Source organism: Oryzias melastigma, linkage group LG8 (genome assembly GCF_002922805.2).
Source record: "Oryzias melastigma strain HK-1 linkage group LG8, ASM292280v2, whole genome shotgun sequence".
Classification (NCBI taxonomy): domain Eukaryota; kingdom Metazoa; phylum Chordata; class Actinopteri; order Beloniformes; family Adrianichthyidae; genus Oryzias; species Oryzias melastigma.
In genome coordinates, this window is record NC_050519.1 from 1,672,688 (window position 1) to 1,699,378 (window position 26,691).

Sequence of the window (26,691 nt, forward strand, 5' to 3'; positions counted from 1 at the left end):
CGGGTGTTGGTGCAGAAGAGACGATGCATTCATGAACGTCTGGTTTCTTCAGAATCAGCTGAGATCTTTGCTTCTGCAACAACAGTTCGTCTTTGCAGATGCTTGACTGGATGGTGAGGAGAAGCTGTTGATCACCTCCTCTGACGGAAATCAACCAAACCGAGGCGTCTGACTGTGACAGGAAGTCTGTGAAGCGTGAAGCTTTCCTGAACTCGTCTTTGGGTTCTTTTCTGGATTCAAATCACTTCTGCAAATCTTCCTTTCTGCAGAGATTGTTACACATTTGATAAAGTGTGATAACATTTTTTGATCATGAAATCTTACTTTTGCTATAAAAACTTGTGACTTGTGAGGAAAGTCCCTCCAATAATCAGAAATACCACCAATCGTTGGTGAAGCCACACCCACCCCCCAAGACACAAAATAGTCAGCATAAAAGAAAAAGTGAAACAAAAATATTCTCTCCTGAAAGACGAAGAGTCGCCTGATGATCTGAGACAGGTACGTGAACGCATTTACACCCAAAACACGGAAAAAATAAATGTAATAGGTGGGAATCATGTAAATTATTTGACACACTTTAGAAAATCTTTGCGAAAACCAAATGAACTCCAGAACCGTCGAGCTGAAGCAGCGACCGACTCTCTGCTGCTTCCACATTTTCACAAATCTTTTCTATTTAAACTTTTAAACCAAAATATTTCGCTTTTTTTTTTTTTTACTGTGTCCTAAAATTCATTTGCAGTTAACTTTTTTTTTTAAAAAACAGTGTTGATAGACAGTAACTTATTGGGAGTAACTTATTACAAATGAAATAAATTACCAAAGAAATAACATTTTGCTGCATCAGATAAGTCCAAGGACTGTTACGCCCCTTTTTGCGTCTAGGGGGATCTAGAGGAGCATAGCATAAAAGTGATGTTTTAACTTGAAATTAATAACAAAAACACTGAATTACATAGAGTGGGCCTACAAAACCTGCCTCCACCAAACAACGACTACACAAAGAGCAACACAGACAACACAACAGGTGGATAGGAGCGCTAAGCTGCAGTGGAGATATGTTGCAGCATAACTCCCTTCTCGTGGGCTGGAGTTCCCCACGGCGCTTGTAAAGGCTCCCTCTATCAGCTTGGACCATTAGGAGCCACACCCTTTCCAGTAACCCAGCTGAAATCAATAAATACAGACAGACACACAAAGATCCACAAACAAAGGAGTCAAACTGGCACACAAAATACACAAAACACAGAGAAAAAGGAGAGAAAATATAAAACTAATGCGAACACAGGCTTAACAATCCCATACCTAAAATAAAACTTCTTCCTTTAATAAGTATTTATTCTAAAAGGAGCATCTATACAGATAGTTAGCAACACAAACACAGAGCGCTAAAATAGTCCCAACGAACACTAACGACTCCCAACGAACGTTAGCCACTCCCAATGAATGCTAGCTGTTCCCAACGAAATCTAGCCACTCCATCAAGCCCTAGCACATTCAACAAACACTAGCTACTCCCACGAATGCTAGCCAATCCCACAAACGCGGGCCACTCTCACGACCGCTAGCTACCCCCAAAAATGCTAGCTACCCCAACAAATCCTAGCCACCTCAATGAACACTAGCCACTCCAATGAACACCAGTCAGTCCCAAGAGTGCTAGCCAATCTCACAAACGCTGGGAACTCTAGACACTCTCATGAACGCCAGCCACCCCAACTAACACTGGAGACCCCAACCCACGCTAGTGACTCCCAAAGAATGCCAAACACTAGAAGGAATCCCAGCAACTCCCATGAACGCTGGCTTCTACAAACAAGGCTAGCCACTCCAGTGAGTGCTACTCCCTCCAACAAATGCTAGCAATTCCAATGAAAGCTACCCACTCCCATGGACGCTAGACACTCCCGTGAATGCTAGCCACTCCCACAAACGGCAGCCACTCCAACAAACGCTAGCCACCTCAATACCCCAATAAACGCTACCCTCTCATGAACACTAGCCACCCCAACCAACGCTAGCCACCCCAACAAATGCTGGCCACCTCAACAAAAGCTAGTCACTCCCAACAAACGCTAGACACTCCCATGAACACTAGCCACTCCCCCGAACGCTGGCCACTCTCACGAACACCAACCACTATCACAAACACAACCCCTCCCAAACAAATACTAGCCACCCCAGCAAACGCTGGCCACCCCAACAGATCCTGGCCACCCCAAAAAAGCTATCCAGTCCAACGACCGCTAGTCATGCCAACAAACGCTGGCCACCTCAACAAATGCTAGCCACTCCCATGAAAGCCAGCCACTCCCACGAATGCTAGTCATTCCAACGAAAGCTAGCCACTCCCAGAGAATGCTAGCCACTCCCACAAATGCTAGCAACTCCCACAAATGCTTGCCACTCCAATGAATGTTAGCCACTCCAACAAACACAAGCCACCCCAAAAAAAGCTACCAACTCCAACAAACACTAGCCTCCCCAACAAACGCCAACCACCCCAACAAACACTGGGCACCCTTAACAAATGCTGGCCACCTCAAAAAATGCTAGTCACTCCCAACGAACGCCAGCCAGCCCAATACACGCTAGACACTCATATGAGTACCAGCCACTCCCACAAACATTAGCTACTACAATGAATGATAACCACGCCAACAAATGCTAGCCACTCCAGATGAAATGCTACTGTTGCCCAATGGCAGCAAAGCCACAAAGCCAGCGTCCGCCACTGAACAGAAGTCATAATACGTTTGGTTATTAGATTTTCATACTATACAAAGCTTAGACAATGTGCTTCAGACACACTTCACGAAGGGATTTGGCCAGGCCAAAGAAGCCACCAAGCCCTCAAAGGCGCTGAAATACAAATATCCTTCAGATTGTCAAAAACAAAGAGCAAGAACAATATTTTAACTCATAAACTTTTGATGAGCAGGGGAAGGTGAAGGGGCGTCAGGAGAGCCAGGTGGGCTTTCCAACTCCTAAACCTGCACTCACAAGTGCCTTACCTCCATATCATGAGCTTGTGTCTCAAGCTCCACCTTCTTCATCTGATAGAGGAGTTTCAATCATTATGTGGCAACCTCAGTCTGAAGCAATACAGTTGAGTCTGCCTCTGCACCAGCTGTGGCTACAGGAACTTCCGCACCTGCTTCCGCCCGATTGGGGTTACTGGTAACACCTGCAACAACCTCCACTAGTAAACAGTTGCCTATACAACCTCCAACTGATCCCACCACCAAGGCTCTGACTTCAAACACCAAGTTATGAACAAACAAGAAATACTGTCAAACAAACGTTGTCTCCAGGTACGAATAGAATTTTACAAAACTCAAGTAAACAAAAAACAAAGATAAAGGGATCTTGATGGTGAACAGATCTCGGACGAGCCCCCAATTTATGTTACGCCCCTTTTTGCATCAAGGGGGATCTAGAAGAGCATAAGATTAAAAGTGATTTTTTAACTTTAAAATAATAAAAAAAACACATGACATGTTCAGCAATTCTGACAAATTGAAAGTTATTATTTCTAAACCAGTAACATTTTCAGACAAACTGAATCAACTCTGTGCTTGGTCACTTTTTAAAAATTCATTTGGACTTGATTTACAGAGCAATACATCACCGCCATCTTGTGTTCTTTGCAGGTGTTTTTTAGTCTTGTTTTTTCAGTAAGCTAACACCATCTGTCCTGTTGTCCTAGGTAATATAAACTTTAGACGGTGGATTTTTGGCCAAATGATTGTCCTTTTGGAGCCCATGGGCTTCTGCTCTCTGTCTGTGTTTGTTTTCATCCATTTATTTATGACAATTACCTTTTTGTCACCTTACATAAATATGTTCCAATAATGCAGGTTTTAAAAAAGAAAAATACATTTAAAAACACCTGTGCAACTTCTGACATTCTGAGTCAAATTATAAAATAAGGGATTCAATTATGATAACTTGGCAAAACTGGGATTCCCCAGCAGAACTTTTGCTGTTTTTTCTGCAGTAACTTGATCCATTTTTGTTCTGTTTGTTCCAGGAAAACAGAGACCACTATGAGTGGAATCCAGTTTCAGTGGATTGACAGCTTTCTCCCTCAAGGGTTGTCTTACCTCAACACCCCTCAGCCTAGTGATGGTCGTACCTATGTCATGTACCACGGCACCACCCGGGAGTGTGCTGACAGCATCCGTAACAATGGTTTTCGGCGGTCTTCCAAAGGGATGCTGGGTCCGGGGGTCTACCTCAGCAGGGACCTGGAGAAGGCCAGACGATATCCCATCGACCACCCAGATGAGGACAGGGTCATCATCAAAGTGAAGGTCAACGTGGGACGCATCATCGTCATCACGCACCAGAACCACCCCCTCCAGGAGACCTGGAGCTCCAACGGGTATGACAGTGCCTGGGTGCCGCCCAACTGCGGGATGGTGAAGAGCGGCCTGGAGGAGAACTGCATCTGGGATCCAAGTCGAATCCAAGTCATTGAAATCATCAAACCGAAGCTTTTGCGAGCCCTTTCTCTAACCCCTTCTCTAACCCGTTCTCAAGCCTCTTCTATAAACTCTTTTATGGTCTCTTCTCTGCTCTCTTCTCGACCCACTTCTCAATCCTCTTTGTTGACCTCTTCTCTAAACCCTCTACTGGCCTCTTCTCTGGCCTCTTCTCGAGCCTCTTCTCTGGCCCCTCTACTGGCCTCTTCTCTGGCCTCTTCTCGAGCCTCTTCTCGAGCCTCTTCTCTGGCCCCTCTACTGGCCTCTTCTCTGGCCTCTTCTCGAGCTTCTTCTCTGGCCCCGTCCATAGTTTCTGTATGTTCCTCACAGACTTTGGCTTCTGGCAGATCTTCAAGGTTGCGGGTTTCTGTTAAATCTGCACATATCTTCAAAAGATGAGAATAGACTGAAAGCTTTGAACATCATTGAGTTCAGGAATAGCTGAGGAGAATGATGAGGCAACCCAGGTGGAGAATGGAATCAAGATGACGATTACAATGTATCTGGGTTTAAAGTTATGTGTGACCTCCTTCATGAACAGTTTGTTGACCCAGGCTTAGTTTTGAAGCCCCAGCAGACCCCAGTGTCAATCATAAAAGGAACTAATTGGCATTACCAAGTTTTGCACCCTGTTTCACTAGTATATATTTTTTCGTGGAAACAATGCTACAGCCAATTCAAATAATTTAAAAGACCTTTACATCGTAGGTGTTTTTCTTTTACATTTGTTTTTTCTTGTTCTATATCCTTTGGAAAGTGCTTAGAGAGCTAAAAAGCATCCATGGTATCCCACAGAGGTTGCCGTGGTCATAAGCATGTCAGTGAACACATCAAAAAAGGAAAACTGGTTACTATGGTTAAATGCCAGTAATGCAAAAACACCAAACAATCTGTTCACAACATTATGGATTTGTAAGGAATTGTGACTTGACCAAAAAAGGCCAATCCAGAATAAAATGTGATGAATTGTCCTCCAGTGATGTCATCATTCCACCGTGAATGTTTGATCATTTCAGTGAGAGACAATTGAAATATTCCAGCTTGTTAAGTTGGAATACAGGTGAGAAGTTCCAACAATTGGAGTACTCTGGTTGTTTTTGAGTTTAACATGATATGGAGAGTATGGGGAGTTTCACATTCATTCAGTTTTACTAGTCTGAGAAGATGGGCACCTTTAATTGGTTAGAACTTCTTTCAGTGTATCTGCTGATTTAAATTGATATGTATTATTTGAATGAATGAATGAAATGGTTTATTTCAAGCAATCAGGAATAATACATGAAAAAAAAATCACATTGAATCATAAGTAGATTGCTTGAAAGGGAGTGGGAGGAAGCGAACTTATATAATCCCACCCCGGCTCTATTTGCTTTTGACTTTCATTTCATAGCAAATCCAGTTCTGCTGCTTTTGTAAAATGCAGTAAGCTTGACTCAAGGTGTCCTTTTATTTGAGTTTTTTACTTCTAATTTACATAAAAATGCATGTTTTGTATGTATATGGCCTTTGTCCTGGTAAATAAAGTTGGCCCCTCTTTGTGTCAGGGGCGGAGCTAAGTTGCCTAATTATGTTTTGTCCTCTTTACAGTGTGGTGTCAGGTTCTTTGTTTTTGAGTTCTGATGACTTTAATAAAACTTTGAAGTTAGATTTGAGGATTATAGATCAAATTGTCTTTTTAAGATGTTCCACATATTTTTAGTACAAATGGAAAGGGGTGTCCTCTTAGGGTTAAAAAAACGTGTTTTAAATACCTGTCCTTCTAAACCACCAAAACCAAACTGTGTGTGTACGTGTGTGTGTTTGTACATGCAGTTGTGCGTTTACATGTGTGTTAATTTTTGTGCATATTTGGGTTTGTGTACCTTTGTGTGTTTCTGTGTCAGTTTGTGTGTGGGTATGATTATATACATCTGTTTGTTTATGTGTCTGTGTGTGAATTAGGGTTTGTGTATATGCATATCTGTGTGAGTGAATGATTGTGCTTTATTTAGTTTGTTTGGGACTATTTATTTGTGGTTTTGTATGTTTTATATATTTTTTTGTGTATCTTTGTTTGTGTTTTGTGAAAATTCCTGTCATTATCCATATTTTTTCTCCCCGTTTGGCTCTGAATCAGGGAAAAGTCTGAATTTTTTAAAGCTGTTGTAAAACAGCTAAAGGCCTGATTAAAGTCCGCCCACCATCCCATAATAGTCAGGCTGAAGTTCAAGAACACACAACCCAAAATACAATCACTTCACATCCAAGAATCTGCTCCCAGAATGGTTTTAGTTTGACTTTTGCATTGTAATGTTGGGTGTTGGTGCAGAAGAGACGATGCGTTCATGAACATCTGGATTCTTCAGAATCAGCTGAGATCTTTGCTTCTGCAGAGCAACAGTTCAGATGAGACAAAGAGACCAGAGTACGACATCAGGCGGTGTGGCAGAAATCGTCTTTGCAGATGCTTGACTGGATGGTGAGGAGATGCTGTTGCTCACCTCCTCTGAAAGAAATCAACCAAACGGAGGCGTCTGACTGTGACAGGAAGTCTCTGAAGTGTGGAGCTCTCCTGAACTTGTCACTGGGTTTCTGTCTGGATTTACATCATTTCAATGAACATTCATATACGTACAAATCAGATGGAAGAAATTGGTTATAAACACTTATTTGGATTTTTAGGAAACAGGATGTTGACAATTCTTAAGGTCTCTGAGCAGGCAGCCCACCATCGGGGGGTCAGTGTGCCAGCTGCCCCCAACCTATCCCCATAATGAACACTGGACACTAATGAAATTAAAAGCACACATTTTACTAAATGAACAAAAATCTGTGTCCTGATATGGGAACAAAAATGTATATATGAAGACTATTTCAGCCAACAGGTATGTCTGTAACTAGTGTGTGTAGACAGGCCCCGCCCATTCCAGATTGCTATTTATTTGTTGTTTTATGATGATACAAGCATAATCAATATAAATAAAGTTTAGGATAAAATACAAAAGGAGTTTATATAAAATATGCACTTTTCGTGTCGGGCGATGAATAATCCCTGTTGTGACAGTAAAATCTGCTCAACACAAGAGGCTCTCAGTTCGTATCTGTGTGCTCAGCGGTTGAACAGGACAAGTTAAAAAAAAGTCTTTGAGCATAGGAATGACACAAATGTTGCCATTCTAGCTCAGGAAACTGAACAGCAATGGAAAACATGGGAGGGAATTCTGTATTTGTCTGCTGAGAGAGACTATCTATAGGCCTTTAAAGGGGGGCGGGGCATTTTCTAATTCCATACAGCATTCTAAAACAAGCATTTGATGTGACATTACTTCATAATTATGACATATTTTGTTAGAAAAAACTTCAAAGAAATACCACCCATTGTAGGCATAGCCACACCCACTCTCGATGTCAGCATGAAAAAAAGTGAAACAAAAACACAAATATTTTCTCCTGAAGGACGAAGAGAGTCAGTCGCATGATGATCTGAGACAGGTACGTGAACACATTTACACCTGAAACACACAGAAACTATGAGATGTTTGCTATAGTTGAGAATCATGTAAATTTATTGACACACTTTGGACAGTCTTTCCCAAACATCAAAAACGACCTGAACATTTAAACTTGAAATCATCTGGTGTGTGTGGAGCTCCACCCCTGACAGCAACGGAGCAGCGATTCCAGTCTTCGCTGCTCCTTCATATTTACAAATCTTAAATCTTTGTTTCATTTTTTATAGCAAAAATATTCAGATTGTTTCTTTTGACTCTCTTTCTCTTTTAAAAAACATGGTTTGAAAGACGGTTCAAATAACTAAAACAAATAATTTTAACCTCTAAGAAACCAAACCTGATTTTTAAAACTGGTAAGATTTTAAGACGATAACCAGTTTAGAAAATTGCAAACTGAATCGTCTTTGTGTGCTTGTTAATTTTTTCAGAATTCATTTGGACTTGACTTACTGAGCCAAATACCTCCTAAGGCTTCACAGATCCACACACTCTCACCATCTTTTGGTGTTCTGCGTAGCTGTTTGTACTATTGTTTTTTGAGGAAGTCTGTTCTGCGATTGTAGGTAACATCGATAAACTTTAGTAAGTGTTTTTTTAGGGGCCAAATGATTGTCCTTCGAAGACCCACAGGCCTCTGCTTCCAGACTGGTTTTTTTTTATTTATTTATGACATTTTATAACACATTTGTCTCTAGATTATGTTCCGCCATTGCAGGTTCTAAGAAAGAAAGATAACTTTAAAACACCTCTGTAACTTCTGACATTCTGAGAGAGTCCTGTCTCAAAATAAGGGATTCAATGACGATAACTTGGCAAAACTGGGATTCTCAGTCAAAACTTTTGCTGTTTCTTCTGCAGTAACTTGATCCATTTTTGTTCTGTTTGTTCCAGGAAAACAGAGACCAGTATGAGTGGAATCCAGTTTCAGTGGATTGACAGCTTTCTCCCTCAAGGGTTGTCTTACCTCAACACCCCTCAGCCTAGCGATGGTCGTACCTATGTCATGTACCACGGCACCGCCGGGGCCAATGCCAACAGAATCCGTAACAATGGTTTTCGGCGGTCTTCCAAAGGGATGCTGGGTCCGGGGGTCTACCTCAGCAGGGACCTGGAGAAGGCCAGACGATATCCCATCGACCACCCAGATGAGGACAGGGTCATCATCAAAGTGAAGGTCAACGTGGGACGCATCATCGTCATCACGCACCAGAACCACCCCCTCCAGGAGACCTGGAGCTCCAACGGGTATGACAGTGCCTGGGTGCCGCCCAACTGCGGGATGGTGAAGAGCGGCCAGGAGGAGAACTGCATCTGGGATCCAAGTCGAATCCAAGTCATTGAAATCATCAAACCGAAGCTTCTGCGAGCCCTTTCTCTAACCCCTTCTCTAACCCGTTCTCTAGCCCCTTCTCTAACTTCTTCTATGAGCCACTTTTTGAGCCATTTCTCAAGTCCCCTCTGGGGCTTTTTCTCTACCCCCTTCTGGAGCCATTACCTAGCCTCTTCTCCAGCTACTTTTATCTATTTTCAAGGTTATTTCATTTCTAATAATGGACACCTCGTAGGGCCTTATCCCTTAAGTCCATCACACTGCTATGATAAAAACTTTACAGTCTCTCAGTCATGGCAATGAAGAACGATGATGTGGCCTTAAAGTTGTTCCTTAACTGTGATGTATCACTGATTCTGCACCTGTTCTCAATTTTTTTTCTTTTTATTCTTTGATGAATACAATCTGCACAAAGTGTCTTTTTTAATAAGAATATTTTGAATTATTTTGCATTGACTAATGAAGATTATTTTTCTTCCTGATAATGATTATCATCTGGGAAAGTCATTTGTACTGGTCGGTGCCGGAGCTCTGGGGTATGCTCGGATCATCATCGTCGGGAGGATCTTCTGTATCGATCGGTGCCCAGGTCTGGAATATATTCAGATGATCATAGATAATCATCTGTAATGCCCTGGATTTCTGATGCTGGTTGGTGCGGGGATTTCTTCTGGTGATGATGGTCTGAATGTGCTTGAGCTTCTGGTATTGATTGATGCAGATGATGTTTTCCTGATGATAATCGTATATTTCGATTTTTTGGTACTGATTAATATAAATGACTTGTCTGTGGATGTTTGAAATTTGATTACATCACCGATCTTAATGATCATTAATAACCTGAATCTATGATTGTAGAGTATAAATATTTGATATTAAGTCCTGAACCGCATGTTGATAATTTATGTAGAGAAAATGGTATGGTCGAGAGAGGGGGGATTATATAAGTTCACTTCCTTCCACTCCCTTTCAAGCGAGCAACTTGTGATTTACTGTGTGATATGTTATTTCATGTATTATTACCTGATTGCTTGAAATAAACCATTTCATTAATTCATTCATGTCTTCGAGCAATTTCAATAAAATCAATGTTTGGGTTAATTATGATTAAATGGATCCAGCTTTTCTAACTCACTTCTGCAGCCGAGCCCTGCCTCCACATCCCAATGTCTTTTAGGGTAAAGTTATTTTATAAAGTTATTATAAAGTTATTTTTGAATTTCAAATCCATTTCAACATGTGTGCAAATGAAATGTTGCTGAGGGGGTAAGATGAGTGGAGATTAATAAAAAAAATCTTGCTGTTGTTTGTCAACTTTGTTGTGTGTTCAAGTTCTGTGTCTCTTTAAAAAGAGACATGGAAAGCTGATAAAAAAAACATGTAACAAATAAAAATATTAATCACTCAGATTGTCTGCCCTTAAGCACCCACATATATGTTTTCAGGATCAATCACGTATTAAATGATTTGTTTCTTATTAGAGTTAAATCTGCAGGATCTTTTCTCTGGTCTGAACAGAAGTGAAACTTATGCTCCACCCAACTTACGGCTCCGCCCTCATCTTAAGAGTGAGTCAACTGGAGTCAGAAATGAAAGTAAAACGAGGAAAAGCTAAAAGCAGCAGGAAACAGAGAGACACTGAGAGAGTGACCTGAAAACACGACCACACCAGGTTTGATTCTTTTTACCTTTGCAAAAATTTACCCATGAGTCTTTGCTGCTCTGATAGCTGCAGATGAGTTCTTTTTCTTTGCTGAAAATGCTTTTTCAAAGAAACAGATGTGGTCCTTTCACTCAGAAGAAAGTTTTTGCCTCAGAGTTTGTAACTTCAAGGCAGAGACTGAGGGTATATGTTAGCTTTTTCTGTGGAAATAGAAAGCATACCAAATATTTTATTTAATTTTTAAAGCAGCAGCTTTGCCTTAGGGGTTTAGGAGTAGACTTTTGTCAAATCTTATCTGAATGCAGCACTGTAACGTTTGAACAGAACAACCCAAACTAAATGCAAACAGAGATCTCAGTGAAGAAAGCAGACTTAATGAATATGTAGCTCCAGAGGAGAATCCTGACTCTTCGTGCACTGAAACACGTTACAATAAAATGAGAGGAGGTGCGGGCTGGAGAGATGATGTCAGGAGACGAGGGGGAATCCAGAACCTCCTCAGAGGTTCAAGTGGAGGAAGGAGGAGGGAAATCCAGAGTCGGGAGAGGCTGAAGTTCATTCACAGTAATCCTGAGAGAACACAAACAAATCCAAAGTCTGGGAGAGAAAGCAGAACAAAACAGCAGGGAGACAGACTAGAGATAACCGTAATCAGTCGGGAAAAACCAACGAGAGCTGTGAACAGCTGGAGGGTGAGGTAAGGCAGGAAGTGGGAGGAGCTGGCACTCTTAGAGGTGGAGGTGTCATTAGGGAGGGAGGAGAAAAGGACATGAAAAACAAAACCAACAACAGACTATGACTAGCAGGATAGTTCTATTTGGTAGAACTTTGAATCAGAACCAATCAGGGGGGAGACATTTTCCTAATCTTTGTATTAAAAGTCTCTTTGCTGCTTTCAACAACAATAAAACAAACAAAAAAAAGTAAAACCAAAGCATCAGGTGCAGCAGGTTTGTTTTATTGTTGTTTAAATGATGTTTTTGTGTTTTTCTGCAGTGAAATCCTTAAACTGATCATCTCAACGCCAGCATGAGCAGATATGAATGGGCTGAGGATGATTTCCTGCCTGTAGGAGTGACTCGCCTCACAACAGACGAGCCCGAAAATGGCCGTACCTACGTCATGTACCACGGCACCACCCGGGAGAGTGCTGAGAGCATCTGGGAGAACGGTTTTCAGCGGTCTTCCAAAGGGATGCTGGGTCCGGGGGTCTACCTCAGCAGGGACCTGAAGAAGGCCGAACGATATCCCATCAACCACCCTGATGAGGACAGGGTCATCATCAAAGTGAAGGTCGACGTGGGACGCGTCATCGCCATCAGACACCAGAACCACCCCCTCCAGGAGACCTGGAGCTCCTATGGGTACGACAGCGCCTGGGTGCCGCCCAACTGTGGGATGGTGAAGAGCGGCCTGGAGGAGAACTGCATCTGGGACCCCTGTCGCATCCACATCCTGAATCTCATTAAACCGCAGCTGCTGCCGTTTGCGGCTAATTACGATTCTTAAATTTCACATAGTTGAGGCTAATCTTTGTAGCACAAATGAGATTAGTTATTTTTGACAACAAATAAATTGATTTTATACCTGTGTCAGTGCAAACGTGTTTCACAAATGATGACGAGAATCACAAAACCACACCGTTGTCATGACAACCACACCCCTCCCGTTTCTCAGGTTGTGTCTGGTTAAACCGGGTGAAGGAAATAAAGGATCTTCATCATCTGCAGTGTTTCTGGGTCTCGTTCAGTCGGACAGAACTTCCTTACGCCTCTGCCACAGGTGGATTACTCTACTGGAGGGTCCAGAAGGTGACCCAGAAACCTCATCCTCCTCTTCCTCACAGAGCAGGATGAGGAGTGAAAGTCAGCAGTAGCTGCTGTAGAGCTAAAGCCAACATCGGAGCTCTATTTTCTCCCTCCTGGAGTTTACAAGAAGATAAAAAAAGCAGATTTTCTTGCAGAACCTGAGCAGGAACCTCCCTCAACAAGGTCTCTGAGCTGAAGGGAAAGAATCCCAAACATCCTGAATAAACACCCAACAGAGAAACGGTGGTTGTGCAAATATCAACCCCCCAAACAAAAACCAGAAGTTCTGATGAAAACTTCCCCCTTTGCCACCAGAGAGAAGAAAGAAAAATGTTCTGCAGGTTGTTGGTTCTGAGCAGAGGCCTCTCAATACTTTCAACTTTTTCGACCATCTTTCCACAGAAAATGTCTGTAGAAATGTGGAGTTTCTCTGCTCGTCTTCTGCATCTGTTCCCTCACTCTCCTGCTCAACAACACGAGACAAGAAGAATGCAAACATTCAAGCTCAGGAGTATCAGGAGTCCTCCCTCCTCTCCAAAATCCAAGGACACTCTGGCATCTGACCCCGAGACTCCGCCTCCTCTGGACCTTCCTCTCTCTCCTGGAGTTTAAAAAACAAACAAATGAATGAACCAAATGGACGTTTTGATCCACCTGAACTTTCAAGCTCTTAGTGGAGCTTCATGCAGTATTCAGAAAACAACACAGCAACAAAACAAAACCCAACGCTGACTCAGCAGAAACGTCTGCAATACTGTGGACCTTAACAGGCTGGAAAGGTTCACACTCGGGTCAGAGCTTATCTTAAGGGGAGGGGTTTATGTTGTTTCCGTGGTGACTGTGCACAAAGAAGAGCCTCTATGACATGTGGTGTACCACAGGGTTCGATTCTTAGACCTCAAAATCTTGGTGTCTTAGGTTGTACTCAGATCTGTTGGTCCGGACCAAGTCCTGAACTTTGTGTTTGGTCAAACTAAAGCTTCTAAACAAAGCCATGTGACCAAAGATCTCTTCAGTCATTGGCCAGGAATTACGTGGGCGAGGTATCTGAATTGGACTTGTTTGTGGATAACGCGGTCTCGTTACCGGGTCATCGCACACTAAAGGCTGGTTTGGGATCTCCTCCTGAACCCCTCGGTGTCCCCGGCTCGTCAGCGCTCCTGCTTTTCGTAAGGTCGGGGGTCCGCAGCCCTTATTAAATAAATAAATTAAATATAATCATTGTGATTTGGCGCCCCCTCCAGCAGATGGCATCCTAGGCGTCTGCCTAGGTCACCCATGCCCAAAACCGACCCTGATTATCATGGGCAAACGAACTAGAAGTGTGCAAGTGCAAGCGAACCAGATGTGTCCAGTCTGAATACAATCTACCAATCTGAGTCTACCTAATCCATCTAATAGATTCACACCAAAGTGAACAGTGAACAGTGGTGTTCACCTGAGCTTTATGGTGCGTTTGGAGCTTGTGGTGTTTGTTTTTAACACTCAACCTAAAACAGAATTATTTGAAAAAAAGATAAAAAGCTTCTTTATTATGGACTGAAATTGACTTTTAAGTGCATGTAGCATCCTCAAATCGAACTGTGCTGCAGTTCCTTGATTTACTCCTTAGTCTTAAATGTTGTGATCATGGAAACTGAAGTGATCGACCCACTGATCCACAGCCACCTGCCAGCCCAACGACACGAGGACGCTCCTCAGAAAATTCTCCATGTGTCACAGAAACTTGAAACTTCCTGTTCATCATTAGAACAGAAACATTTTACACAGAGATAAAGCACCAAATAGGAAATAGAAACACTGATTTAATCCAAACAAAGAAGAAGTCAAACTGTGCATAAATAACTGCTGACTCGCTTGATTCGTTTTTTATGCAATATTTTTTGCTCCAGTTCACCTGAAATGCAGATTCTGAGTCACAAGTGATGATTCATGTTCTCCACGTTTGCTTTATTTCAGCTCATTTCTTTCATCAAGAGTTTTAATAAATAAAAGTTCTGGAAGAAAGAAAGTGTTTTCTCCAGAGGAAAGAGGAAGTTACGAGAGGAAAAGGATTTTAAATTAAAACATATATATATGTCATTTTTGGAAAAAAGGAGAAGGAAAAAGATCTTTAAACTTTTACAGCAATAACATGTTTAAAATTTTTTAAATGAACATTCTTTACACAATAGACAAAAAAAACGATTCTGTTAAATCATTGGTTTTTGGTTTCTCGGTTTCTTTTGGAAAAACAGCGCCATCTACCAACGTCAGGTGGAACTGCTTCTGACTGATTTCTAAAAAACAAAGCAAAAAGGAATTAAAAAATGATTTTTATTTAATTAATTCATCAGTTTGATTAGAAATAAGTGCTTTTTTAATTTAAGAATTCGAATTTTTAGGTTAACCCCCCCACCAACCCACCACTACGACAACCACAGTTTTTTCTTAATAAACACAAATTCTTTTAGAGAAAAATCCAACCTCATCGTAACAAAAAACATGTGACGGAGCAGTAATGACCTGTATCAAATATAAATATATGAAAACTTTTAAGAAAAACAGCTAATGAAGATTATCCTCTGTGCATTCATCCATATTATAAATATTACTTCATTACAACTGAAAAACAACATAAAATGTATACTTTTCAAGTACTCTAAATTTAATTAAAAGTATTTCGACAGCCTGTCGTTTTTGTTATTTCGTTTTTATCAACTATTCAAACAAAACATTTCCAGTGAATTTTTAAATAACATTGTTAACAGATTTAGTTGTAAAACAAAGTTTTTAAAGTACATTCAGTGATTTCCTTGTTTGTACTCTGATGTTCTACATGGATTTAGACAGGACAGAAACTGAATAGTGTAAATTTGTGTATTTTTCTATTTGTCAAAGATTTTCGACATTTAAATGAAGTCCAGCTTTAAAAAACCTCTAAGATGAAATGCACTCATAGTTCCAGCAGGTGGCAGCATTCTCAAATAAAAGTTTTTATAAGAGAATTTTTCATTTTTTAAATAAATAATGTGGCCACTTGAAACTCTAACATTAATTTTACTGTGAAAAAATCTCTTCATCACTTTTTCACAATAAAAAAGCGATATAATCAATAATTAAAAAGAGAACACACAAATGTGTGCACGCACACACAACAGATTATTCAACCAAACAAGAAATAAAATTAGTGTCAAATACGTGACAAAGTCATCTGACTCTGACAGGAAGTCTCTGAAGGGTGACGTTTTCCTGAACTCGTCTTTGGGTTCTTTTCCGGCTTCAAATCACTCTGTGAACGTTTATTTCTGGAGATCAGATCGACTAACATGGTCAAACTCTTGACTGTGTTTTAGAAAAGAGGTTGATGACGTTCTTAAAGTCTGTGAGCAGGAGAATGACAGAGATGTGGACCGGTCTGGCTCAGGAAACTGAACCGGAAACATGATGGGAATTCTATTTTTGTCTGCTGGAGGAGACTGTGAAGGGGGCGGGGCATCTTCTAATTCCAGCCGCTTCCTAAAAAACATGTGACCTACAGAGGAAATCCCTCCAATGATCAGAAATACCACACGTCATGGAAGTCGCCACCTTCCAATACACACAAATGTTGAAGAAAAAGTGAAACAAAAATGTAAAAATGTTTTCTCCTGCAGGACAAACAGTTGCCTGAAGATCGGAGACAGGAACATGAAAACATTTACACCCCAAACACAGAAACTATAGAATTATGCAGTAGGTGGGAATCATGTACATATACTGCTCACAATTTGGACAGTCTTTGCCAAATATCAAAAACAAAGTAAACTTTTGAACTTCAAATTATCTGGTGTTCCGTGGAGCCGGAGCGGTGATTGGAGTCTCTGCTGCTTCCTCATTTTGATAAATCTTTACTGTTTAAAGTTTTAAAGCACAATATTCTGATTTTTTTTTACTCTGTGTCTTAATATTTGTATGCAGTTAACTTTCTCTGAATTACAAAACATGTTTTGCAATATAGCTTAAATTACCATATGTAACGCTTTGCTGTATCAAAGAAGCCTAATTTCTAGTTAGTATTCTGTTGTGTTTTTTTCATCACGTGTTCAGTAACTGACAAATCAAACTCTTTGTACCCGTTCTCAAGGATCTTCTCCAGCATCTTTTGTAGACTTTTTTTCAGCATCTTGTAGATGTTTCTTGAGTCTCTTCTTTAGACTTTTCTTCAGCATTTTTTTTCTCAGACTTTTCTAGAGCCTCTTTCGTAGACTTATTTTGAACCTCTTCTCTTGTCCCTTTCACAGACTTTTCTTGGTCCTCTTTTGTAAACTTCTCTAGAACCTCTTCTCTAGGCTCTTTTGTAGACTGTGAACTGGTTTGAGGTTTTCCTGTCTGCAGGTGGTGTTGTATTGTTATTTTGGTTTGAATCCTGGTTTGGTCGTTCTAGTTTGCATTTTCTCCATGCTTTGGTTTTCTCAGAGGAATCTGGCTTCCTCCCACAGTTCAAAAATCAGCTCAGATCCTGAAGAGTTCCATCTTCAGGTTCTGTTTTCTGGACTGTACAGAAGGGAAATTTATGCTCCACCCTTATCTTAAAAGTGAGTCAACAGAAGTCAAAAATGAAAGTGAAACGAGAAAATCTCAAAGCAGCAGGAACCAGAGTTCATTCTGACACTGAGGGTGAGCTGAAAACACGACCACACCGCTTTCACACCAGGTTTGATTCTTTCTATCTTTACAAAAACTAGATTAGTTCAGGGTTCTTTAGCTTGACTGAAAACGCTTGTTTAAAAAAATAGATGTTGTAGTGTTTGTACTCAGAAGAAACTTTTTGCCTCAGAGTTGTCAAATTGAAGGTATAGAGTCAGCCTTTTGGAAGTGGAAGACGTGACAAATGTTTTATTGAATTTGTATGCAGCACTGTAATGTTTTGAATAGAACAACCCAAACTAAGTGCAGAGATCTCACTGCGTGAATAGTCCTCCACACCACGCTCACGAGGGAGTTTGAAACCAGAGGTAATAAATATACCGCTCCAGAGGAGAATCCCGACTCTTCTTCTGCTAAAAATAAGTTAGGATAAAATAGATGGAGGAGGAGCATGCTGGGAGATGATGTCAGGAGAGTCGGAAGAGGCTGGAGTTCATCTATAGCAGGGGTGTCAAATCAATCGCACAGGGGGCTAAAACCTAAAACACACCGTAGGTCAAGGATCGAACAGGATAGACATTTATTGAACACTCTTAAACTACAAATTTAAAACAGTAACTTTTTATGAACTAGATATATAGCATTACTGCGATAATGCTAGTGTGAATGCTGGAAGCTGAATTTGGCCGCTGAAAACTCTGAAGCTGATAGCTGAAAATGCTGAAGCTGATAGCCAGCTAAAATATTAGATGAATACAAAATTAGCCTAAAAGCACACCAAAAACTTAGGTTAGTAAAAACAGCCAGGATGTAGCTGAAAAATTAGCTAAACTCCAAAATAACCAACAAACAAAAACAAAACAGAAACAAAACAGAAACAAAAAAGAAGCCCAAATTAGCCAAAACAGCTAGCATATAGCTGAAATATTAGCTAAACTCAACAACAGCCATAAGAAAAAAAAACAAAAAACGCCTGAATTAGCCAAAACAGCCACCATTTAGCTGAATAAATTGCTAAACTTCAAACGGACCAAAAACAAGATTTTTTTCAGGCCTAAATTAGCCAAAACAGATAGCATGTAGCTGAAATATTAGCTAAACTCCACAACAGCCTAAAACAATCTTAATAAATGCCAAAACAGTCCAAAAAGCTAGCAGAATGTCAATTTCTAAAACTATAAAATTAACATTAATATTAAATTATGTTAATAACATAATTATGAATAATAAAAAGGCAGGAATATTGTTCCAGAAAAAAATCAACTTAAAAAAAACTTTCAATATTTTCTCTCCATGAAATATATATTTTGTCAAAATTATTCAAATTAGAAATAAGATCAGGATGACATCATGTCATTAATAACAATATAAGAAAATGATCTGGAGGGCCGGATAGAATTACCCAGAGGGCCGGATCCGGCCCCCAGACCTTGACTTTGACACATGTGCTCTATAGTAATCCAGAGAAAACACAAACAAATCCAAAGTCTGGGATCTGGACTGAGGCAGAACAGAACACTAAAGAGACAGCAAATCTTAATCAGGGACATAAAAAAACAGTCGGGAAAAACCGATGAGAGCCACGAACGGCTAAGATGAGGCACAACAAACGGGCAGGAGCTGCCACTCTCACAGGTGGAGGTGTTGTCAGGATGAGAGGAGAACATTTTGTAAAAAAGAAAAAAAAATGTTTAAAGTATAAAACTGCGATCTGTTGCCTTTATCTGGCAGGCTACACCGCCGGCGCTCCACCTGCTAAGTCTTTGGTTTTTCTTTGGGTTTTACTGTCGTTGAAATGATGCTGATGTTTTTTTGTGTGTTTTTCTGCAGTGAAGTCCTTGAACTGATCATCTCAACGCCAGCATGAGCAGATATGAATGGGCTGAAGATGATTTCCTGCCTGACGGGGTTTTTCGCCTCACTACTGAAGAGCCTGAAGATGGTCGTACCTACGTCATGTACCACGGCACCACCCGGGAGAGTGCTAAGAGCATCTGGGAGAACGGTTTTCAGCGGTCTGCAGATGGGATGCTGGGTCCGGGGGTCTACCTCAGCAGGGACCTGGAGAAGGCCAGACGATATCCCATCGAGCTGGAGGACGACGAGGACAGGGTCATCATCAAAGTGAAGGTCAACGTGGGACGTGTCATCGCCATCAGATACAAGAAACACAAACTCAGGAAGACCTGGAGCTCCTATGGGTACGACAGCGCCTGGGTGCCACCCAACTGTGGGATGGTGAAGAGCGGCCTGGAGGAGAACTGCATCTGGGACCCTAGACGGATCAAAGTCATGAGACTCATCAGTCCTCAGCTGCTGACTTCTTCTCCAGCCTCTTCTCGAGCTTCTTCTCCAGCTTCTTCTCCAGCTTCTTCTCCAGCCTCTTCTCGAGCTTCTTCTCCAGCTACTTTTCGAGCTTCTTCTCCAGCTACTTCTCGAGCTTCTTCTCCAGCTACTTCTCGAGCTTCTTCTCCAGCCTCTTCTCCAGCTCCTTCTCCAGCTTCTTCTCCAGCTTCTTCTCAAGCTTCTTCTCCAGGCTCTTCTCGAGCTTCTTCCAGAGCTTCTTCTCCATCCTCTTCATCATCCTCTTCTCAAGCTTCTTCCAGAGCTTCTTCTCCATCCTCTTCATCAGCCTCTTCCAGAGCTTCTTCTCCATCCTCTTCATCAGGCTCTTCTTGAGCCTCTTCCAGATCCTCTTCTCCATCTTCTTCTAAGTGAACCGGATGTGCCCAGTCTGAAACATCCTAAAAGACTTTGACCAGAGTTTCTGTCTGAATTCAAGAATCCACTTGGATGAAAATTGTAATTTATGTAGTGTTTTTAACAAGTCCTTCTGGCATTTTTCAGATGATGGAGGACATATATAAAGAAAATTAAGCTTAAAATGGTATTTCTGGGTATTTTTTTTGTTTAAATTGTTGTGAAAAAGATCAGATTGTGACATAAAATATGTTTGGTTATGGGGCCACAAGCTCCCTGCTCCGCTCCATGCTGATACATCCACTTACAAATCGATGTTCGTCGATCTTCGTTCCAGTACTCACCTGTGGTCATGAGCTCTGGGTCATGACTGAAAGAACTAGATCCCGACTACAAGCAGTTGAAATGAATTTCCTCCAGGGGGTGGCTTGGCGCTCCCTTAGAGATTTGGTGAGAGGCTCGGTCACCCGGAGAGAGCTCGGAGTACAGCCGCTTCTCCTCAACATCCATAGGAGCCAGTTGAGGTGGCTCGGGCATCTGATCCAAATGCCTCCTGGAGAGGTGTTCCAGACATGTCCCACTGGGGAGAGGCCCTGGGGAAGACCCAGGGAACGCCTTGAAGTCTTCACACAGGAGCTGGAGGAAGTGGCCGGGGAGTCTGGGCATCTTTGCTCAGACCCGGTCCTGGATGACCCGAAGATGGATGGACGTCTTTATTTTCCTCGTCTGAGCTGGCGTCTGGATCAAAGCTGTACGGCTGGATGGGTCACCAATAACCAGCAATGTTTTCTTGGAGGTGTGTGGGACTGTAAGCTAGAAGGAGAGCTAGTAAAAAGACAGAAAAAGGAAGGAGGGGCGGGATTATTTTGCGCCAATAGTCCCACCCACAACTCAGAGGTGATTTCTAATTAATTTAGCAGAAACTATGTCCTACAACAGAGAACAGGCTTTTTTTTAAATATAATTAAAGACTACTGGAAACATTTTGAAAATAGATCCAAATATAATCAGAGTGGAACTATAAAGGCAAGTTTATTTGTATAGCACATTTCATGTACAGAGACAATTCAAAGTGCACGAGGAAGATGTTCCTCAAAATCTTTTATCTTTCAGAGAAACTTGAAGCTCAAAGTTTCTGCTCATCATTAAACAACAATAAACAAAAATAAAACCACATATTTAATACAAACAGAGAAGCTTCAGTCAAACTGTGCATTAATAAATGCTGACTCGGTTGATTATTTTTTTCATAACATTTTCTGCTCCAGTTCACCTGAAATGCAGATTCTATGAGTCACAGGTGATGATTCATGTTCTTCACATTTGCTTTATTTCAGCTCATTTCTTTCTTCAAGAATTTTAAACAATATAAGTTCCGAAGAAAAAAAAAAGTTTTCTCCAGAGAAAAGAGGAAGATACAAGAGGAACTTCTTCTGTGGTTCTTCAGCAAGATTTAAAAAAAAAACATTTTGGAAAACAGAAAGAAGCAGGAATAAGATTGTTCATTCTTTACAGGTAAACTTTTTTTTATACAAATAGTTGTCAAAAAAAAAAAAGTTAAATCACAGGTTTTTGGTTTCACGGTTTCTTTTGAAAAAACAGCACCATCTAGCAAAGTCAAGTGGAACTGCAACTGACTGATTTAAAACAACCAAAATAAGCAAAAAACATCATTTTTATTTCATCCATTTATGAGTTTGATTAGAAATACGTTTTAAAAACAGGTATTTTAAAGTTAACTCCCATAATCACATTTTTTTGGGTAATAAAACACAAATTCTTTTAATGCTCAACAGAAAAATCCAACCTCCTCATGTCAAATAGCATGCGACGGAGCAGTAATGACCTGTATCAAATATAAAAATATGAAAACCTTTAATAAAACAGCTAATGAAGATTATCCTCTGTGTATTCATCCATATTATAAATAAAATTATAAATTCATTACAACCGATTGTTTAAATTTCATGTTTATTTTTAAATGAAAGATCAAGTGTAAAATTTGATAAGCAAAAGTTTAGTTATTTTCCAGAATCTGTAAAATAACTAAACTTTTGGTAAACAAATACTAACTTTTAAGCAAACATAAAATTTTGTACTTTTTAAATTCCCTCAATTTGACTAAAAGTACCTCAACAGCGTTTGTCATTTTTGTGCATTTCATTATTTATCAGACAAATCAAATAATAAAACTTTTTTGATTAACATTGTAAACAGATTCACCTGTAAAAATTTAAAGTTTTTTAAAGCGCATGTAGTGATTTCCTTGTTATTAATCAGATGTTCTATGTGGAATTAGACAGAACAGAATTTTAATCTCATGTAATTTGTGTATTTTCGATTTGTCCATATTTTTCTAAGTTTAAATAAAGTCATTTTAAGTTGAGCGTCAAAATAAAACCCACTAAGATGACGCACACACATAATTCCAGCAGGTGGCAGCATTCTCAAACATAACTTTTTATTTAAGATTTTTTTTTTAATTAAATATTGTGGGCACTTCAGACCCTAAAATGTAATACTGTTATTGTGAAAAAGTCTCTTCATCACAATCAATAATAAAAACAACACACACACACGTGTGGACACACACATCAGATTATTCAGCAGTTTCAAGCAAATAAGAAATAAAAAGAATGTCAAATAAAATCATCATAGAGAGCAGATAGACTAACGTGGTCAAAAACCCTTGATTGTATTTTAGAAAAGAGTTTGTTGACATTCTTAAAGTCCCTGAGCAGCAGAATGACAGAGATGTTGCCAGTCTGGCTGAGGAAACTGAACTGGAAATATGAGGGTAAATTCTATTTTTGTCTTCTGGAGGAGACTGTGAAGGGGGCGGGGCATCTTCTAATTCCAGTCACCCTTCCAACATTTAGTAAAATGTGACTCCACTTCATAGTGGCGAAATCTTTCTTTTGTTCTTAAAAACATGTGACCTACAGAGGAAAGTCCCTCCAATGAACAAAAATATCCCCATCGCAGGTGTAGCCACACCCACCCTCCAAGACACTAAATCGTCAGCTTAAGAGAAAAAGTGAAACAAAATCGTAGAAATATTTCTCCTGAAGGACAAAGAGAGTCCCCTGATGATCTGAGATCGGCCTATGAAGACATTTACACCCCAAACACAGAAACTATAGAATATTTACAGTAGCTGGGAATCATGTAAATATATTGACACACTTTGGAAAGTCTTTACTAAACGTCAAAAATAAAATCCACTTTTGAACCTGAAATCTTCTGGTGGAGAAGCGATTCTTAAGCCTCTTTTGAAGACTTCTCTCGAGCTTCTTCTCCAGCCACTTTTTAGCTAAACGGCCCCTTGGTGTGATTGTGTGTCCCTGCAACAACCTGTCCAGTGTGTTACCCGCCTTCGCCCAACAGTAGCTGGGATAGGCTCCAGCAAAATGAAGGATAGTGTCAGTCTGCAACTTGAACACGAAAGAGGTGATCAGACAAAACCTGTTGGATTCATTTTTGTGTGTCTGTCATTTTGGCCCATCCTGCTTTATTTTTTTTGTATACCCCAAAGATTTTATTAAAATAAAAAAACAATGGAGTCTCTCCTGGCTTGCCAACTGTGTTGATGATATTCCTGGACTGCTAAAGAGAGACCCTCGACAATGTGGGATACTTGTTCGGGTCACTTATCATTTCAAATGAAACAAAGCATCAATCTGTACATTTTTAGTGGATTTTACAATAGTTTTTAACTTTTTTGACTCCAATTTTGCTCCAACATCTCTATGTAATTTGTTAAATTCATTTTGAGGGACAATAAAGTTATTTTAAATTTGAAATCCAGCTCAACATGTGTGCAAACTATTGGGACTCCTAGAAAATGTTTGTGTGGAGTTGAAAAAACATGCAACAAACAAAAAGAAATACGATTTTTTTTTAAATACTAAAGAAAATCTGTACATTTCTTGTCTCCACTACATGTGGTTCATTTTGTCTGCTCTAAAGCACAAACTCTGATGTTTGAGGATCAACCACAGATTGAATGATCTGTCTCCAAATAGAATTTAATCTTCAGGATCTGCTTTCTGGACTGAACAGAAGTGAAACTTATGTTTTGCTCAATCTGCTGCTCCACTCTTATCGTAAAAAGGAGTCAACTGGAGTCATAAATAAAGTAATACGAGGGAAAGTCCAAAGCAGCAGAAAGCGGACTTCAGTCTGACACGGAGAGGGTGAGACGAACACACGACCAACCGCTTTCACGCCAGGTTTGATTCTTTTTACCTTTGCAACATTTACCCATGAGTCTTTTCTTCTGTGCACAGCAGACTCTGATGGCTGTAGATGAGTTTTTTTGTTTTACTGAATTTACAGAAAGCATCAGTTAAAAAAAACACAGATGCGTTGTTTTCACTCAAGAAAGTTTTTTCAGAATTGGTAAATTTGAGCAGAGATTGAAGGTAGGAGTCAGCCTTCCATAGATGGAATGTTAATGGAATTTTTTAAAGGAGCTGATGTTTGGGACTTTTGTCAGGTCTTATTGGAATGCAGGACTGTAATGTTTGAATAGAACGGCCCACACTTAATGCACACGGAGATCTCGGTGAGTGAACAGTCCTCCACACCAGGAGCACAGGGGAGTCTGAAACCAGAGGGAATAAATTTGAGGTTTCAGAGGAGAATCCTGCTTCTTCTTATGCTAAAAAAAACAAAGCACTTAAAATGGAGGTGGAGCAGGCTGAAGAAATGATGTCAGGAGACGAGGGGGAATCCAGAACCTCCTCAGCGGCTCAAGTGGAGGAAGCAGGAGGACGGAAATCCAGAGTCGGGAGAGGCTGAAGTTCAGCCACAGTAATACAAAGAGAACGCAAGCAAATCTGAAGTCTGGGAGCCAGACAGAAGCAGAGAAGGCAGAACGAAACACTAAAGAGGAAGCAAATTGTAATCAGGGACAGAAAACAAAAATCTGAAACCTGATGAGACCTATGAGCTGGCAGCAAGAAACTGGCGGGAGCTGCACTCACAAATGTTGTCAGGATGAGAGGAGAATTGAAGGGAAAAACAAAACCTTTCTATGAAAAGTCCGTCTTTGTTGTTTTCTGTTGCCTTTAGCTGGCAGGCTGGACCGTCGATGCTCCGCCTGCTGAACCCGAGTCTTTGGGTTTTTCTTTGTGATTTATTGTCTTTGAAATGATGTTTTTGTGTTTTTCTGCAGTGAAGTCCTTAAACTGATCAACTCGACGCCAGCATGTGCAGATATAGGTGGGCTGAAGATGATTTCCTGCCTGTAGGAGTGACTCGCCTCACTACAGAACAGCCTGAAGATGGTCGTACCTACGTCATGTACCACGGCACCACCCGGGAGAGTGCTGAGAGCATCCGTAACAATGGTTTTCGGCGGTCTACAGATGGGATGCTGGGTCCGGGGGTCTACCTCAGCAGGGACCTGGAGAAGGCCAGACGATATCCCATTGACCACCCTGACGAGGACAGGGTCATCATCAAAGTGAAGGTCAACGTGGGACGTGTCATCGTCATCAGACACCAGGACCACGACCTCCAGAAGACCTGGAGCTCCCAGGAGTACGACACCGCCTGGGTGCCGCCCAACTGTGGGATGGTGAAGAGCGGCCTGGAGGAGAACTGCATCTGGGATCCTAGACGGATCCACATCCTGAGTATCATCGGACCACAGCGATTCTAAGATGATTAAATTTCACGTAGACTTCTAAGATGAGGTTAATCTTTATTGTTCAAATGTGATTCTTTTATTTTAGAAAAATAATAAACAGATTTAATATCCGTGTCAGTGCAAACATCTTTAACAAAAGACAGGATTTTAATGGGCAAAAAAGATAACAAGAATCGTAAAACCACTCCGTTGTCATGACAACTGCACCACCCCTGTTTGCAGACTCTATTGCATTAGCACCAGATACAATTTATGCGGCAGGAGCATCGTGTTTCAAGCCGCATCACCCAATCACGGACTCAGCTTTGGGCATGTGGTGTTTTATTGGTTCAATCAAAGGGTAAAAAAGATTCAATATGGCCGTTCAATGTTAGGATTCAGGTCCTGAACCTCCATCCATTTTCTTAACCTGCTGGGGCAACAGGGTTGTTGGAGACTTTTATGGTTACAGTTGGGTGAAGGCAAGGTAAGTTTATTTGTATAGCACATTTCATGTACAGAGACATTTCAAAGTGCTTTATATAAAATATTAAAAGAAACAATAAAAAGAAATAGTACAGATCTGATCATTAAAAGAAAATTTACGAAAGTAAAAGATTTTAATTTAAAACAAGCATAGATAGACAGCACGGACATAAACTTTTGAATACATATTAATCAAATGCAGATGAGAACAGGTGAGTCTTTAACCTGGATTTAAATACACTGAGTGTTTCAGCAGATCTAAGGTTTTCTGGAAGTCTGTTCCAGATCTGTGGTGCATAGAAGCTGAATGCAGCTTCTCCATGTTTAGTTCTGACTCTAAGAACTGATAAAAGACCGGATCCTGATGACCGCAGAGGTCTGGCTGGTACATACTGGGTCAGGAGGTCAGTCATGTATTTTGGTGCTAAACCATTCAAAGCTTTATAAACCAGTAACAGAACTTTAAAGTCTATCCTCTGA

The 26,691-nt window shown here is 40.7% G+C and overlaps 1 protein-coding gene across 1 annotated transcript; it reads left to right on the forward strand.

Annotated features, from left to right (window-relative positions):
• On the forward strand, positions 1–25,859 carry LOC112146237. The gene is made up of 7 exons (XM_036213062.1): positions 1–501; positions 4,037–4,501; positions 8,921–9,613; positions 12,003–12,458; positions 19,238–19,721; positions 21,172–21,177; positions 25,372–25,859. The coding sequence occupies exons 2-7, from the start codon at positions 4,053–4,055 to the stop codon at positions 25,756–25,758; spliced, it is 2,475 nt and encodes an 824-aa protein (XP_036068955.1). The 5' UTR covers positions 1–501; positions 4,037–4,052; the 3' UTR covers positions 25,759–25,859.
• Positions 25,860–26,691: the final 832 nt, after the last annotated feature.